We start from the raw sequence: 17,485 nt of genomic DNA, 5'->3' as shown, positions 1-17,485 counted from the left end.
GGCACCCCACACCTCTCCAAAGGCACCCAGGACCTGCTGGGATTCACTCTCCCGGTGGGAAAAGCTGGATGAGAGGCACGAGGAGGCTGCATTTCCTCAGTGGCACCCTTGCTCTGTGTCTGGAGTGCTGGCAATGCCTCTCCACCCCTCATGGCAAGGACACTTCAGCCCCTGTCTGCATCCCCAGAGCTCCATGCCCAAGCCTGGCACCTGCTGCATCGGTGTGCCAGGATCCTGAGCTCCCCAGAACGTCCTGCCCACAGGAATTTGAGTGTTTCAATATATAACTGATAATTAGCTGGACCATTTCTGTGTGTACACAGCAGCAGTGAGCAGGTTGTTGGTGTGCTTGTGGTGCCACAGGCTCAGGAGAAGGATGAGGAGTCCCCCTGCACTGCTCCTCGCAGCACACGTTGAACCCAACGTGTGGCATTTCCAGGCCAGGGTGCAGTCAGAATTCCCTTGTTTATCAGCACGAAAAATGATGTCATTTTGACAAATAACACACCACCAAACAAATATGTTTGATTTGGCTCTAGTGAACGTTCATAAATCCTAAATCTTTCTTCACATCCTGGGCAGTGCAGTTTATCTGGCTGCTTGAATGACCTCTGAGGGAGGAGATCTTCCCAGCAGCTCTCCCTGCACAAGAGCACATGCTGCAGACTCCAAGCCAAGGAGGGGGGAATGCATTCCCTGTGCCTTTCCCCCTGCTCCAGCCTGCCACGACCTCCCAGCCCTGGCCAAGGGAAGGTGGCAGCAGAGCCACCCCTCTGCCAGCACCTTCTGCAGAGGTTCTCCTCCAGCACCCCGAGATAGCTGCCCACAGCCAGGGAATATTTCCTAACAAGGGGAGAAAAGGAGGAGGTTTCACTTGGCCAACAGCTGGCTGTCAGTCCCCAGCCCCGTCCATCTCCAAGGCTTCTGCCTCCCAGCCTTTTGTTGTCAGCACAGGCCTCTCCAGAGAGGGAAGAATGAAGCCTCTGTTATCTGGAAGGGTCTCCCCAGTATCTGGGGTGACAGACAACGCTCAGAGAGGAGCTCACACCCTCTGCCTGCTGATAATGGAGGAGAACTGACAGCATGAGCTGCAACACCCACATCAGATGGGCTGGAGAGGAGGCTTTGTTTTTCAGATGCACATCTAGGATCTCTTTTCTCTGTTTTACTAGACTCTGCAAGACTCAGCAGCTGGGCAGCATTTTGAAAGAAAATCTGCATCTATAGGACTGAAGAAAGCAAGTTTCTGTTACCAACACAGTCTAGACTTGTTCAATAGCTCACAGAAAGTGTGATGATCAGCACTGATAGGCAAGATAGATAACAGAAACAGCTGACCTTTCACTTGATTAATTCATTCCCCAAATTTGCATGATGGAGACAACTGCCTCTTACTTGAGGCTCCTTGTCATGTGGACCTCTGGGAACTTTACTAAACAAACCTGGCACATAACTGCTACCCACAATATTTTGTAAGATTAATTTTATATAACAGCTGCCGAGGGCCAGTTAAAATTGGGGGAAATCACTTATTTCTATCATGATATTGCCAAAAGCAAGCATAGAGAGAAAAATAACAGTGGGCATACACAAAGAGGACCTTTTTGGAAAGAGGACTGGTCTCAAATCAGGACACAGAAACATGCAGACAGCCCAGAGAGGGTTACATTAACTTTAAAAGACCTTGCATACCAATTTAGGCAAATATGCAGCAATTACCTTGTTGCTCTGTTATGTTAAATAATTCTTTGAATATGAGCATATGAATTAATACTGAGTTTTCTGGGAATATGCTGCTAGACTTGACACTAAACATATCCTACTGGGTAGCCAGGGCATGTCAGGCTGTGGGCTTCTCAGACCTCATAAAGTAAACAAGGTTAAGGCTGGTCAGTACATGTCTGGGGCATCTCCAAGGAAAATCCAGGGTGCTATCAAAAGCAGTGCAGCTAAATCAGTTGCTGGCACTCTTCCCTCTGAGTCAGTTCTGAAGTGATATCCCGATATGCTTTGGGGACACTATTTTTGGTAGAGGTGCTGGCTTGTAGACAGGATATAAAACTGAGGTCTTGACCTGCCAGGATTATTAAAGAGCCCATGAAAAACAGTGCAAACCCCCGTGTCTGGAACAGATAAAAGCTGAATCTTTGTATTTTTTTCCCACCAACACCTTCTTCCTTATTTTTAATAAAGTCCATGCTCTTCCTGCGTGCAGGTGCCCCATCCTTAAAGGTGGTGCACGTCAACTGCAAGCAGAGGGAACATCTCAGACACAGCTCATAATTTGCAAAACATGCTGAGTGCTAGGATTTCTGATACCCAGTGTTTCAGTTTAGTTACAATAAAATATCAGGGAAAATTAATAAGCTTGAAACACGATGCTCACGAGGTCAGTGCCAAGCTCTGGGGGAGGCTGGGAAGGCTCCAGGCAGGAGTGGGGCACTTTCCTAGGAAAAGTGCACACATGGAGCACGGCTGACACAGTCCAGAGGCAGCTCTGCTGTGCAGGGCTCCTCCAGCCAAGATAAGGCTGTGGGGAAGTGGGATGCCTTGCACAGGGGGAGGGTGAAGCCTTCAAAAGCCTCATGCTGTCGCGCTGAAATGAAGTGACACAACACGGGGACGCTCAAACCCCGGTGACAACCTGGGTTTGTCCACCCTGGCTGCAGGTACCAGCCAGTGTCTGCTCCCTGTACAGCCAGTTAAATGCCAAAGTCTCTGCTTAAGCACTTCAGCAAGTGAACTGATTGGCAAATGTGCTGAGCACTCAGCAGCTCCTCTTGACTTCTGAGTCCTCTTAACTTTGCCCTTCTCTCAAAATTCCCACCAGTTGTCAGGGAAGGAAGCTCAGGGGAAATGTTTTCTTTTTCTCAGCCTCTCTCCAGGGCACATAGCTCTCAAGTATGTCCCATTCATCATGCTTTCCTTGTACCATCCTTTTCTTGAATGTAAAGCAAATTTACTAGCTAGTGTCTTTCCAAGAGTGGAAATAAAGCAGGAAAATCCTCTGAGAAACTCTGTGTTCTGACTCAAAACCACAGATTTTCTACTAGGTTTGTGCCAGTTAGATTCTAGCCCCAGAGTGACTTAAATTACATGCCCAGAGCAGCACACAAGTAAGTATTTCTACTATCCAGGAGGAGAACCATTTTTATCATTTAAAGGGATTGGTTGCACCCTAAAGTTTTAAAGGAGCACACAGCTGAGGGTTTCACCTGGAGCAGTGGTGAGTTGTGATAATGTGATATTATCCCACAGCTCCAAAGTAGCTGGAGAAAAGATTCACAGAATTTGGGTTTGGAAGGGACCTTAAAGGTCATGCAGTTCCACCCTGCCATGGGCAGGGACACCTTCCACAACACTTCCAGGTTGCTCCAATCTGGCCTTGGACACTTCCAGGAATGAGGCAGCCACAGCTTCTCTGTGCCAGGGCCCCTTCAGCCTCACAGGGAAGAATTTTTTAGATCCCTAAAGGACTTGTTCCTACAGGCCTGGCTTAGCAGCAGTGTCTCTGCAAGACCCTGTCCATACTCTTTCCTTGGACTGTCTGGATTATGTCATAGCAGAACACAATCAATGCACCTTTGATCAATGGAACAGGGTGGTGACAGGTCCTCTTAATTCAGTGTTGTTAGTCAGTATTGACAAGTCTGTAATGACCATGCTGCAGTGTGTCACTCACTCTGGGGGCATTAGCATTCTTTAAAGGTCAAAACCCAAATCCTTCCAGAAGACAGAATTCCACACAGCTAATGGAAAACGTGGGCCTGGGGAAGTCATGGTGAGTGAGATTATCAGGGCTGAAGTTGGCACAGTTCTTAATGACTTCAGTAACTTGCAGGTGGTACAAACCCCAAATTCAGAGGATAGCCTGAGTTGGAAGGAACCCACACAGATCATCAAAGTCCAACTCCTGGCCCTGCACTGGGACAGCCCCAAGAATCACAGACATGTCCACATGGCATGGATGAACACAATGTGAAAAAACAGCATCAGAAAATTTCTAGGCTTATGTGCACAGATCAGGTAATTTCCAGAGGTGTGGTTACAATACAGCCCTTGGATCCTGCAAGGGATCCAGGAGAAGCTGATTTCTGCATTCCTTTGTCTGCACTCTGCCCATTTTCAGCTGGATACCAGATGAGCTTATCAACTTGCACATGCATTTTGGAGAATCAAATGATATATCAGCTCACTTTAAAATTCTGCTGATTTATTTTCACCCATTAAAAGAAGTGGTACATAAATGCTGTCCCACTGGCAAGAAGAGGGGAGAAGAGAGTCCTAATTTTCAAGATGCTGTTTTTGAATTGAGGAAGGGAACAATAAGAATCAAAGGGGGGAAAAAAAACCAAGCCAACAACCAACTTGGATTTCAGAAACCACATAAACCAGCCCCAAAATGATACTTACTTTGTGAGACTCTTACTAGCTCAGTCACACTGAAAACACCTGATGTGACAAAACTGTCCTGGAAGCCCAAATGTCCTACAAAACAAACAGAGTGAGAGAACTGCGATTAGCTTTAAGCATTTAATGACAGTATTCTCAAATAGTTTACTTTCATTTAGACTTAAAATGTGACATCTAATTTCCCACTTAGCAGTAATTATTGTTTATGTAGGTGGGTAACCAGTCATACAGCTATGTAGGCTGCTTTGTGGTTTCTATCTAGAGGTTAGGAAAGCTAACATGACACATCAGCAGGGAGATTTTTACATGTTAAAGCATCTCAACAGGAAATCTGAAACAAAAGAGGACTATTTTAATAAACGGTTACCTTGGATGACCCCTAATGACTTCACAACTGAAATGAAAATACTGTACCTAGGAAACAGACAGGAGAGCTAAGTTCTATAATCGTTTTAAACATTATTCTCTAAAGAAACATCTGATCAGGATTATCTACCCATTCATTCAAACCAAACAAGATTTAAAGATGTATTCTTCATTTTTCTAAGGTTACACCAGGGGGATCTTAAGAGAGCAGATGGTTAAAAAAAATTTAAATTAAGGCCTTTTTAACTAACTAACTAAAAAAAAAAAAGCAATTCTAACATTTAAAACTAAGTTTTGAAAAGAAAAATAAATCTCTGCATAAGAAAAAGTATTAACTTTGAGCTGTGGACTGTCTGTAAGAAGCAGGGCTGACGCATCCACGCTCGCCTCCCTTGTGCAAGGAATGCCTCTACACTCGGTATCAAAATGTGATGGCACTTTACATAACAGTATTTTCCTTCTTCTCTGCAAACATGCCTACCACCAAATGTTCATTTAATTTTCACGGGTATGCTCAGTGACAAAGGAGCAGGGATCCGGCAGCTCAGGCGGGACAGAGCCGGACTTCAATTAGAGGGAGGCTGCACTCGGCCGGCCAGGCTGACCTCCTGCTTTGGAAATCAGGGTCACAGGAGAAATCGCAGGATAAAGGGATTATTAAAAGAACTGTAAAGTCCTGCTTGCCCACAGGATAAGTGGCATACCTTTTTAGGTTGTCCTACTTAGAGTCACTGATTCCGGCGCACGCACACATTTATTATTGAGTGTTTTGCAGGGGCACCATCTGCTCCGTCGTTAATTGTTTGTCGGGCTCAGTACGATTTCCCCGCATTCCAAATATTCTCCTGCACCCCACGCTCATGCTGGGAATACCTGTGCACCCTTCTCTAATGACCAGAGCAACAGGACTAATGCCAGCTGGACGTTTGTATTGCTGGTTTTCTTTTGGGGTTGTTTAAACAAACCCAGAATATCCCACAGCCATTTCTACCTGTGGAATGGCACCCAAAAATAATTCATCGTCCGTACAGGAATGCAGAGGGTGGAATTTCAGGCAGTGTGTCAGGGAAAGGTCTGGGAGAGATCTAGAGGGAGGTGAGCCATTCACCTCCAGCCAACATCTCATGGAATTCTGCTCCTACACAGAAGAAGTTCCCTGTTTCTGCGAGGAGCCCACGGTGCCAGATGAACGCAGTCTCTGAGCTAACAGACTCGAGACAAGTTTCTGCATCAGGCATGTTTTTATACTCCAGCAATAATGATGAGTTTTCAAACTGTGTATATGTATATCTTTGGGCATCCTTGTGTATGTGTGTATACATATGTATTATGTACACAAACATATAAATATACACAAATCTGTCATGCTCCAGCTGTAGATAAATGTACTATAAAATATTGAAATTGATGCTGAAATTCAACACAAACAAATTCCTCAATCTGCAAACAAGGTTTTTATTTACATCAAGAGAATAAATTTTTCTCTACTTCAAATGAAAAAAAATGTTCTCACAAGCTTTTATTTTTCCTTATTTTCAATTTAGAAATAGCTCCCAGATAGCTGTAAGTGCTTTTGCCTGATCTGCTTTGTATTTTCCCACAATAAAGGTGATGACTACCCCATTCTGCTTTTTAGAAACGGTTGCTGCCCATACACAACGTTTGTTCATCGCCGATTTCCCAAGTATTTTTAATATGAAGATCTACTTTTCATATGCTGCAGCAGACCTGCCTATTGAATTAAATGATCTGTGAATTAAAAATAATTCTCTTAGGTCTTCACTGAAACCACTCATGTGCCTAAAATTAAGCATATGCTTAAGTGCCTTGCTGGATGGGGGCCAGGACGCTTACTACTCCGCAGAGCCCTTCGGAGGGAAGCCAGTCCATGCTATGTAACTTCTCACACTGTGCTCATCATGGCAGCATCTGAGCAACTTCCAGAAGTGCATCCAGCAATGCCACGAACATCTGCCACGTGTTGTTTCTCTCCACAGCACAGAGCACTGGCTCTGCTCTGGTGTCCACTCCCACCTGCATCCCCCAGGCAGGTTCCTGCTGCACCGAGAGTGAAGGTGAAATTTAAATATGGAAGGGAAAAAAAACCAAACCAAACAACCCCGAATCACAGCCATGGTAGGGTGTTTGGCTGATTTTTTAAAGGGAAAGCCCAGAGAACTTTGTAATTATCCAGTAAAAATGTGATTGTGGCAAGGCAAACCGTGTTACTTTAACCTGTCACACATAGGTGAAACCAGAAATGAAAGTGCCATTTTAAATTCATTCTAACTCTCAGGGCATGAGAGAAGATGAGTAAGTTATCTTGGGCATGCTGAATTCAATATTCCTAACTTGGGTGCACTTGAAATGTCCACTTATTCCTGCAGGAACATTCCTTATGGGAGTACATGTAATAGTAATCATTAAACAACAGCACGCAACGAGCATGGTTAGATTTTCATCCTTCAATACCAAAAATAAACATTTCACAAATGAAAGGTGAATTTCCCAACTCTCCAATTTGATATTTACTTATAAACATTAGGAAATTGGGGGCTTGTCTCACCAATCATTAATAATGCCTTGATACCCACAAAAGCCATGCCCTCGGCTTGGAGCCAGATTATGAATGTATTTTGAGGTCTGGTTGGTCTGTGAATTTGCAGTTGGTTTGTGAATTTCAGTAGAACCTCATGGAATTTTTAAAGGTTTGCCTGGATGGCTCAGACTGCAAAATCCAGGCCTAAGACTCTTGTTTTTGAGAGTCTCGTTTTTGAGCTGGCATAACAGTGAGAGAAGAAAATGAGGGAAATTTTGCACAAAGAACTTAAATGTGTAGAAGAAGCATTACTGGGAAACAGCAGCACTGACAAAAGATGTGAAGCTAACATTATTAACGGGGGTCAAAATGCAAAAAATGTATCCATTTGGCTGATCCACTTAATTCTGAATGAGAAGAAAAAAAGAGGTAAAGTCAAGCAATTGCCTATGCAGATGTTAACATTAACAAGCTCCTGCACTGAAAGGATGATTAAACATCCTGAAAGCTCCAAAGATTTACTTTTCATAGGGCACTTTACTGAAATACTTGCACTGTGATAATTTCACTCAATATCCAAGAGACAGGACATTGAACCTGCTGTGTATGGCAGGTTGTGTCTGCAGCTTTGTGCAACAGCCCCAGCTTGGTAGTAAAGCAGGTGCTCAAAATGAACCTTGCAGAGTTCATTCACTGAAATTTTGGGTACAAATTAAGACACACAGGGCAGGCCCTGACTCAGCAAAGCTGTTGGAGCAGGTGCTTCATATCCATCACACGCCTGACTAAAGCACGTGCTCACTGCCCTGCCAAACAAAGGTGGGCCGACAACCTTCAGGAGGAATTAAAATAAATGGTTCAATCATTCCTTCAGACAAGTCTAGGGGCAGGTAGGACTTAGCTCATCACCTAAAATCTCACTTTGGCCCACAAGGATGATCATCTTTCCCCTAAGGGAGGAAAATACCCAGGGATAATATGAACAAATTGAATGAAGCAGATCCGGATAGTGACTAATAAATCACTGAGCACAAACAGAACAACGTTATTGTACCAGCTACCACATGGAAAACATCTTTCCATAACTTGGTGGCTGCTTTGACTGGGGAGAAAATTCCCAATGCCATTTACATATTCTTCTTTTGGATCCCAGCAAAGAAGGCAGAAGAAAAGGCTTCAATTGCTGGAGCCTAATTTTGATCTCTCTCTCAAAGAAGTTTTAAACAAATCTTTCTACACTGATCAAATGGAGTTTCACCTCATTTTCTCCTAATTTACACTGGCAGAGGAGAAATCAGGATTAGGATTTGTTGTCTAGTGCTATTTGTTTTGAATTATTAAGCAAACATTCCTATTTCAATGAGTAAACGTGTACAAAGGCAACTAACCTTCATCCTAAAATGGAGTTTACAGGGAGAGTATTGTCTGCTTTCCCAATTAATGCAGTAAAAAGGAGTCTCAGACATTGAGCTACCAATCAAGAGCTTGTGTTGTAGCTTGAGAAAATCATGACTGATGCAATTACTTTTATGTAGAAAGTCTGAATATAGTCTATAGGTTAAAGTTCATTGGGTTATTGTTCCTTAATTGAATATCTGAAGATGTTTTCAAGGTGCTCAAGGTATTATTGTTATTTAATTAGCAGGCTTCCTTGCATAATCCAACAGTATAATTTTTGCTATAAAATAGTTAGACTGCACCATAAATATACAAGGTGTTTTCTAAACAGAGATACAGCTGGTTTCCTGAGAACCAAGCTTAAATAAAACTGGGAGAGGGGTACTCCTTTGAAGATGAAGAAGTCCAAATGCAGTTATTTTTCTTCCACTACAATCTGAGTGACAATGTATTAAGCTTCAGAGAGCAGCTTTTGGGGAGACTTTGATTCCTTTTCAGCGTTTTGAAATTACACAAGTCCCCCAAACTAGCACTGAACCCATTTCTAAAGCTTTTTACATGTTCAGCATCTCACTATACATAGCCATCTTAAAACCTTAAAATAGTAAAAATCAATTAGGGTCTCAAGCCTATTATCTTAACCAAATGCCTGATTAAAAGAAAAGCCCTCTCTGCTCGAAGTGCAACTTGATTCCTTTTGGTTTTATCCTCTATCTAGATAATCCCATGTTTCACAAACAATGCAGAGCAATAGTGTGGATGAGAAAATTAATGTCTGTATCACACAGCACACGCAGGCCTGGAGAGAGGGGATGTTATCAGAGGGAACCCGGCTCACCCCCAGGACTCCCAAAAGATTAGCTGTTCCATGGCTGCTCTGGCTGAGGAGGATGGGGGTGAGGGAGTTACTCCTAATCTGCATTCTCCAGCAAAAAAAGGGAAGGACTGAACATGCGTGCTTCAGTCGAGACTTTGGTAACATTTACACTCTGCTTAATTGGAAGGTGAGTTTATCAAGGCTGTGCTGACCCAGCTGAGGCAGCCCTGCCACTGCTGAGAAATAGCTCAGCTCTATCCCACGCTGGAAATACAAAGCAAGATCCAAGGAGTTAAGCTGTATATCTAAAAAAAACTAACTCTGAATCTAAAAAAAAAATAAAAAATGGAGATGGAAGAGACCTTCTATGCCAGCCACAATATTCTGTCCAAGGGAATGTCTGTGCCATTCTGATGGCAGACAACACCAGGCTGGGATACTGCATGTAGGAACAATGAAATCTGCATCTACCAGCAGCCCCCAAATACTGATCACCAGAGCTGCCACGGTGGCCTTATTTTAATTGCTTTGCACAAAATGCATTCCTCAAATTTGCAAATGATAAACCTTTCATGGTAAATCAGACCACATTTTAAATTCATGGACATTTTATAGAAGAGTTAAGCAAGACATTATACATTAAAGGTGATGCAGAAACCTCTCTCATTCCCTGACAAATGCTCCCACTCCTACTTGTTATTTCCAATATCATTTTAATGCCACAGCAATAGCTCACCTTGGACAAATTGTACATTTTCTTAGGAAAATAACTGTGGGGCCACATGTCACAGATGCTGTTATTTTCCCTGACTCACTACCTGCCTTTGGCTGAGGTTTTAAGAGCCAGAACTTTCTTTGTGGCCCATAGCAGGATGGATTAGACCGTCCAGGGCATGTCGTGTTAGTACAATAGAGGAACACTTTTAAGACTTTAAAGTCATGTAATACAATTCTAGGCTGGATCTTTCTTGTTAAAAAAAGTAGAATGGGAGTGATTGAAAGAGAAAAGGGCCAATATTTGACAACAGAAATCAGCATAACCTCCTAACAGCGGCAGTCATGGATGACTGCCCTTTGACCCGGGGAGATTATGTGGGATTTCAATGACAACAGCTGGAAGTGAGCATGTGAGAATAGAGAACACAGATCTGAGGCCTCCTACAAAAGACTGCACAATCCCTGCCCAGATCTGAGTGTTGATTAGAAATTGTTTCCTGGTCCTGGCTTAATAGACTGTGATAATGAAAGTTTTGTTAACCCTTCACAATATGCAAAACCACTGGTAAATTATTTGCCTTTTTGGGTTTTAGCTAAAAAGGTCTGTATCCAGCAGACAGTGAAATTGTCTGTCTAAAACTGCTGGTTTTTGTGGGTGCCCTGAGCTGAAGTTCAGCTCCTTTTCCATATGGTTTGTGGCCACTGGGAATCAACATCTGCTGAGGGTGGCTTGGAGGAAGGACTCAGCGTTCCCTACGGAACCCACCTGAGCAGGGATGCTCCAGGGGTGGATCAGAACACAAATACATGTGTTATGCTCTCCCTGTGAGCTACCTTTCCTACTTATGGCTCTTTAGAATCTCCAATGAGAAAAATGCCTAATTATGCTGTTGATATTTGTCATATTGAGCTTCAGGGCTGCAAATGAATAAATGTGGACCACGGCAAACATTTCATCAGGTGTGCCACCAACAGCCTGATCCTGCATGGATCCACTGCAGCCTCAGCTCTTAGGAGATTCAAACTCATTTTATATTTAAGTGCAGAGATAGTGGAATTAATGGAAACTTATTACTGCTAATGAACCGATTACAGATTGCAATCAATCACGTCAGGTTTTGTCCAAGTGGTGGCACACGGATAGCTCCTTTCTCTTTAAGACAAAGGTCTTCTTGAAACATTGAAAGCATTTCAATTCACATTAAGGACCTTGTGTAATGGAAACCATTCCAAGATCTAAGATGTCTGGTGTGGGTTTTCATTTCTGATGGCTCCTAACATCATTGGGTACTTTTCAGTACTCGTGTGTGTGAGCAATCAGTTAAATACAGATTTTTGATATAATGATAAAAATTTAGAATCTCCCTGTCTACCATAAACCAAATTTGATAAAAAAAACCTGCAATAATACTGATAGGGGCCTATAGCTTGAAAAACAACAGATGTCTTAAATTACCATATTTCTGTTTCAGGTCCTCCATCCAAAAATGAAATATTAAAGAAAAGAAGGGGAAAAAAAAATCATTATAAATGGTCATACTCATTTGGCAGCTTATAAAATAATGTGCCTCCTCAAAATCGTTTCAAAGTAAATGAGATGAAATCTACCTTGGGATAATAATTCTGGAATATTTATAGCATCCAACAATAAAAAGAGTAATAAAAAGAAAAGTCTGCCTCCCTGAAAATAATAATATGAAGGAGTTATTTATCTTCATATTTTCATATCAACCCTGGTTACATGAGCAATGACAGCTGAGATCTCCAAGGTCTGTGGTGATACTGCCAGTGACTCAGTGTCCAAATGGGGCTTCCAGGGAAAGCTGGCAGGATGTGGTGCTGCAGGGTGTTCCCTGGGCACCCACCAACAGGCACCCACCCACCCCATGGCAAATATGGGCACTGGAGGGGAAGACCCAGAAGGGGATATTGCCATCCCTGCCCATCTCCATCTCCAAGGCCTCTGTAAAATCATGTCCCAGTCATGAGCTCAGCATTGCATTCACCCCAGACAGCTGGGAAGCTTCCTCAAGTGAGTAATGTAAGGATCATAGTTCTATCCACTGGTCATTTTTTGATGTCAGCACCTTATTTCTGGTGGAGCCTGAAACTGTGGGTTTGTACGACTCGCTTGGCTGCGTGCTCCATCCGCTGCCCTTGCTCCTCTCTCCATCACCCATCCTTGCTCCCGTCACTCCTCACCAAGTATCAACTGGTATTTTGCCTCCTGAATCTGTCCCCTGGTTTCTAGGAAGCTGCTGGCAGGAGGAAGGAGCCGATGGCAGGGCCGTGTGCTGTGGCCGCGTTCCGGTCCGCACGCCGCCGGAGCGTGCCTTGGAACACCGAGAGTCTACTTGGGTTTACACTGCTCCAAATTAGAATTTAGCTACAGTATTAATGCCATAAATATTATTGTTCATGCTGTGTGAAGAACATCAGTGTGAAAATAAATGTAAGGATATTTAAAAACTGGTGTGGAATACTTAGGTATTCAGACTAATCACGGGCTGAAATAAGCACATTTGTTTCAAATCCTGTTTATAGCACTGCAGCCCCTCCCTCCTTTAAATCTTCCTCTTAACCATAGTGATGTTTATTGAATACCTGTCATTTCTCCAGCAGCATGTGCCAACAGCGGCTCACCAGTGCCAGGCTGCATGAAAACCCTTCTGTCTCCTATTCTCCAAGGGGCTCCCTTAGATCAACCACTACCATACCCAATACACTGAAACCCATAAATTTGCAGATACTGTAGTCAAAATTCTTAACAGGAAAGTGCACCCATTTTGCCCAGTGTAGCATACTGAAATATCACATGGTGAGAAGCATTTCTCACCATGTGTAAACTGTCAATTTGATTTGAAATTAAAATTTTTGATTAACATGAGCATTTCTGAGCCTCCCGCTGGCAGCAGCCCTATTGCTGAAAAGTGACATGATTTGTGACACACATGCTGTACAGAAGCCCCATGCCAGCAATTGTTAAAACCATTTTCATTCTGCTTTAATATGGTATGACACTCAGGAAAATAATTTTAATATTTAGGAGAAAGAGGGTGAAGGCTTAAGGACTGAAGTCCTTTATGGGTGTAAAGCGGGATTAGAGCAGCACTGAAAATCAGCACGGAGGTCTCCCCATCTCACAAGTCATGTCTCTTTTCAGCAACAGGAACCATCTGCAGGAGGCTAAGAAAGGTCCATGCCGAAGCACAAAGCCTTCTTTTAAATCCAGTTGATATTTCAAACACAGCATGAGGTACTTTCCACCTATGAATGCCGAGATGCTTGTGCACGGCGAAATGCTTGCAACTCCAATAATTAAACCCTCTCGGATGGGAGGTAGGATTTTCTGGTTTCCACAGCAGTCTGTTATTTTTTCCATGTTTATCATCTCCCCGGAGATATCAGTGGTCACCGGAGATACCAACATTTATACAGCAAATTACTTATGAAAGAGGTAAGTTTGGTGACTTTTAAGGCCTGGAATTTACCTCTTCATCAGGCTGCTGGGAAGATCTTTGCTAGTTTAACCAGCTACCAAGTGAGCACAAGAAGCAGGACAGATTTCAAGGCTCTGATGTATGCACGCAGGAGACAAAAGTTCAGAGGGGATTTTTATAAACGTAAGCCTGTGTCACTGCTGCAAGCTGCTGACTCAACTGTGTCACCTGCGTGTTTCTCACAGTGGATCATTTCTTTTCCAGTAACATCATGTTCTGAGGAAGTTTATCATGAAACAAGTATCACGAACAGTCATTCTGAGCAGCAGAACAGCTTTGATATGTGTCGACACGCATCTGACTTTTCTTTGAGCTCTTAACACTGCTCATCACATTAAACACTCTGCTCTGCTGGACTCTCTGTGCCTAGTAAACACAGCGATTTCTAATTGCCATAACACAGCAAGCTAAAAAAAATATAGTATTTCAAAAGTAATTTTAGATGGTGAAATGAAATACCAGGATGATTCAGATGCCCTGGAAGCACTCAGGCCTGAACATAAAGCCATGGGCTCATTTACGTTGATAACGGAGCACGAGAACTCAATCTGCATGAAAAACACGATCCTCAATAAAGCTGTGATACATAGTTACTAGAAGTATGCAGGTTCTTTTAAATAAGTCTTAAGTTTAAATAAACATCGTGTATAAATATCTGATTTTAATTAGTATTTTGCCAAGAAATTATACAACTGCACTCAAGGATGCTGTAATTATTTCAGGATCTATAAAAGCCTCCCTCAGCTGGTGGTAGGTAAGTGCACCCTCCAAGGTTACCCTTCAGACACGTTTGGAGCCTCACTGAGGGAGTCTGAAGCCCTGCAGACACAGAATTAGGGGGCTGTAAAAAGAGGTATTGGGGGTTTTTAATGTTCACGTTAGTTTATAGTTATAGGAATAATCCATGTATCCAGGTATTATGGCAGGATTCTCTGAGAAAGCCCAGAGTCCAGGAGGAGCTGGTGAGGACAGGGTCAGGTGAGGGCAGCTCCTGTGCCTCACTCTGCTGGGTGATACAGACACAAACCCTGGTGATTTCACCCACTGGTTCCTCTCATCCTCCCCTTCTGGTGCTCCTCTCTCTTCACACCACGGCACTTCTCAAAGACCATGGCAGGACACCACGATAATGGAAGCTGTGGAAGTATCTGCCCAAGATTAGATTGTACAAATGTGATGTGAAAGCAAGGAAGCTGGGCATGGAAGCTAAGTCACGAGGATCAGCCAGCTCCACCTTTCCCCATGGCTTTCCTCTCCCTTCAGAGCTACTTCTTTACACCTTCTCAGCTGCCACCAACAGTGAGCAAACTGGAATTCACTATAAACTCCAAGGATATTGTCTATTTACCTGCTGGCCCTTAAACTGAATGTTTGGAGTGTTCCCTCCAGGAGTCTCTTACTCCTCTGTTCTTTGCACAGAGCCAACTCTGATAGCTTTTAGTCCTAAGTAGGGTGATGTCTACTGCTTAGATTATTAGTTATTAGCTATTTTCCCTATCATTGATAAAATATTAGTTATTTTAACTAACTTCACACTTTAGTTATTCTTGTGGCTGGGGAGGGAAGAGATTTGTCACGTCATGCAATCCTCTGCCTCTGACTGGCTCCACTGGGAGAGTGAAGGTGCACAGGCAAAGTACTGCACACCCCTGGAAGCAACACAGCCCCATCCCGGGTGACCCCGGCTCTCCAGGCTCATATCCCAGGCTCTGCCAGGTCTCTGCCTCCCCCAAGCACTGAGGAGGATGCCCCAGTGAGTGACTGACTGACTTCCCAAGCTCTGCTGCACTCAGGGTTAAGCAGGCTTTCAGACACCCAGTGTATTAGTGGGCAGTGCCCCAGCCAAGTCCCAAACCAGAGACATAAATCCAGTGGGAACAGACTGCTGGATGTGGAAACCAGCAGCAGAGCTCTGCACCACGACTGAGACTCTCTTTCCGTTTCATTCTAAGTTTGTGTTTTGTAGGGCAGGATGCCCTGTCTACATTCCTTTATGGACTAAGAATGGACATTTATTAACAAGTACTTGGGCCGACAGCCCAAAACTCCAGACTCCTGGCCTGGGACTGCAGGACAGAGAGGGCCAGTGACCCTCGTTTGTGTTTACTGTACTTCTACAGACACATGTGGGTGTGATAGGGGCATTCACTTTCTCAGGTTCAGGCCAAGGTCAGGTCAGAACACGGATCAAGTTTATTTTTCTCGTGTAATCTGCTCAAGCTGTAGCCCAAAGGGGGCCTGGGAGTTCACTCATTGTGAGGAATTCAACATGAACACAGTAAACAGAAGAGGCAGAGAGGGACCTTGTTCATCCTTCACTGATTTCAAGTGTTTATCTCACTGTGTGTGGCAGAGTGGGTGGTTCCAGGGGAGGTGCTCAGGGAATTGGGATGATGTTGGTGGGATGTCCCATCCCAGGAGGGTGCCTGCAGCAGCAACTCAGACATGCTCTTGGGGTACCAGTGAGGACCTGGGATGAATCTGTTGCTGGAAGCTGGGCTGGACAGCTAAACCTTTGCACTCCCTTCCTGTGGTAGAAGATTTGCCTTTCTAGACCCTCTAACCCATCCCAGCAGTCAGTGAGTGTGGCACAGTGCAATACCCAGGGATGCAGAAACATGGCACTGGGGGGGACTGCCCTGTCCTCATGTACTCCAGACAATCTGAAGGTACCACAGAGGCCAGGACTTCATATTTTGGGCCACACTTAGCAGTCTGGCCTGTGACATTTTGTACTCTTTCAAGCTGACAGGAAAAAATGAAAAAGGAAAAGGAATTTAACTTGCAGAGAGCTCTACATTAAACTAAAGCAACTCAGGTAAAAGAAAGCCCATCTATTATGGTTTTTGATGCATTCTGTTCCTCCTTTGCTTGCATTACTGAAATGCAGAAATAAAGGGAAAAATAATGATGGATAGATTTTGGAAAAGTTAGAGTTCAACTCAGGATGGATGCGATCCCAAACATTTCAGATTCTTATCTCATCGTAATTGGAATAGCTGAACCTCTCTTGTCTGCAAAATTAGGCAAGGCATCCTGTGAGAATGGGCTCTTTTTCACAGAAGTTTAGTCCCCAGACACATGAAAGAATGAAAACAAGAACTGGAGCAGAACATTTTTATTTTTGAGTAATGGCTTCATTTGGGCAGTTTAGAACAAAACTTCACTGGAAGAGCTGAGGAGGAAATTCTCTCTGCCAGTGTGCCCATCCCTAGACACATTCTTCCACAGAGCACATGAACACTTATCAAAAACGATAATTTATCTAAGAAACTCCCATTCTGTAGAATTCAAAAGCAAAACAGAAAGGGAAAAAGTACACGTGGGCAGTAGATAGACTGTCCACTCTTCTACTCCCTACATCTAATGGTGAAGAAGTCTTTCAGCCAAGTCCACATGCCCTGCTAGATCCACCTCTGCTCCTGAGCAACTCTGTCTGCTCTGGCTTGTCAGGATGAGCAGGAGAGGGGTGGGTGACTTGTCCAGAGTTTGAAGTGTTTGAAACATCTTGGTTTTCCTCAGGTTCAACAGAGAGAGATTACTTCTCAAAAGACCTGGTATCTCCAGTGATTACAGGAAGGATTTTAGGTTCACTGGTGTCTCATTTTAATGCCTACTGTTAGATCCGTGTCTTAATACGTGCATCACATCAGCATAGACCTGGAAGAAAATCTGCTTTCTTCCCAATTTCTTGCCCCAAACAATCTCTCTTTACATTCTCCATCCTTACAGTTT

General features: G+C 43.6%; 1 protein-coding gene across 14 annotated transcripts in view; it reads right to left on the bottom strand.

Annotated features, from left to right (window-relative positions):
* Positions 1-17,485, bottom strand: part of NFIA (nuclear factor I A) — a 343,582-nt gene that overhangs the window by 78,819 nt on the left and 247,278 nt on the right. For all 14 annotated transcript variants that reach the window (XM_015636078.2, XM_015636071.2, XM_033516520.1 and 11 more), the window contains one exon: positions 4,414-4,488. In XM_015636078.2, coding sequence (XP_015491564.1) covers positions 4,414-4,488 — 75 coding nt within the window. The remainder of the gene's footprint in view (positions 1-4,413; positions 4,489-17,485) is intronic.

The sequence above is a fragment of the Parus major genome, chromosome 8 (assembly GCF_001522545.3).
Source record: "Parus major isolate Abel chromosome 8, Parus_major1.1, whole genome shotgun sequence".
Lineage (NCBI taxonomy): Eukaryota > Metazoa > Chordata > Aves > Passeriformes > Paridae > Parus > Parus major.
Note: the sequence above shows the minus strand (reverse complement) of the source record. Positions and strands in the feature narration are given on the sequence as shown.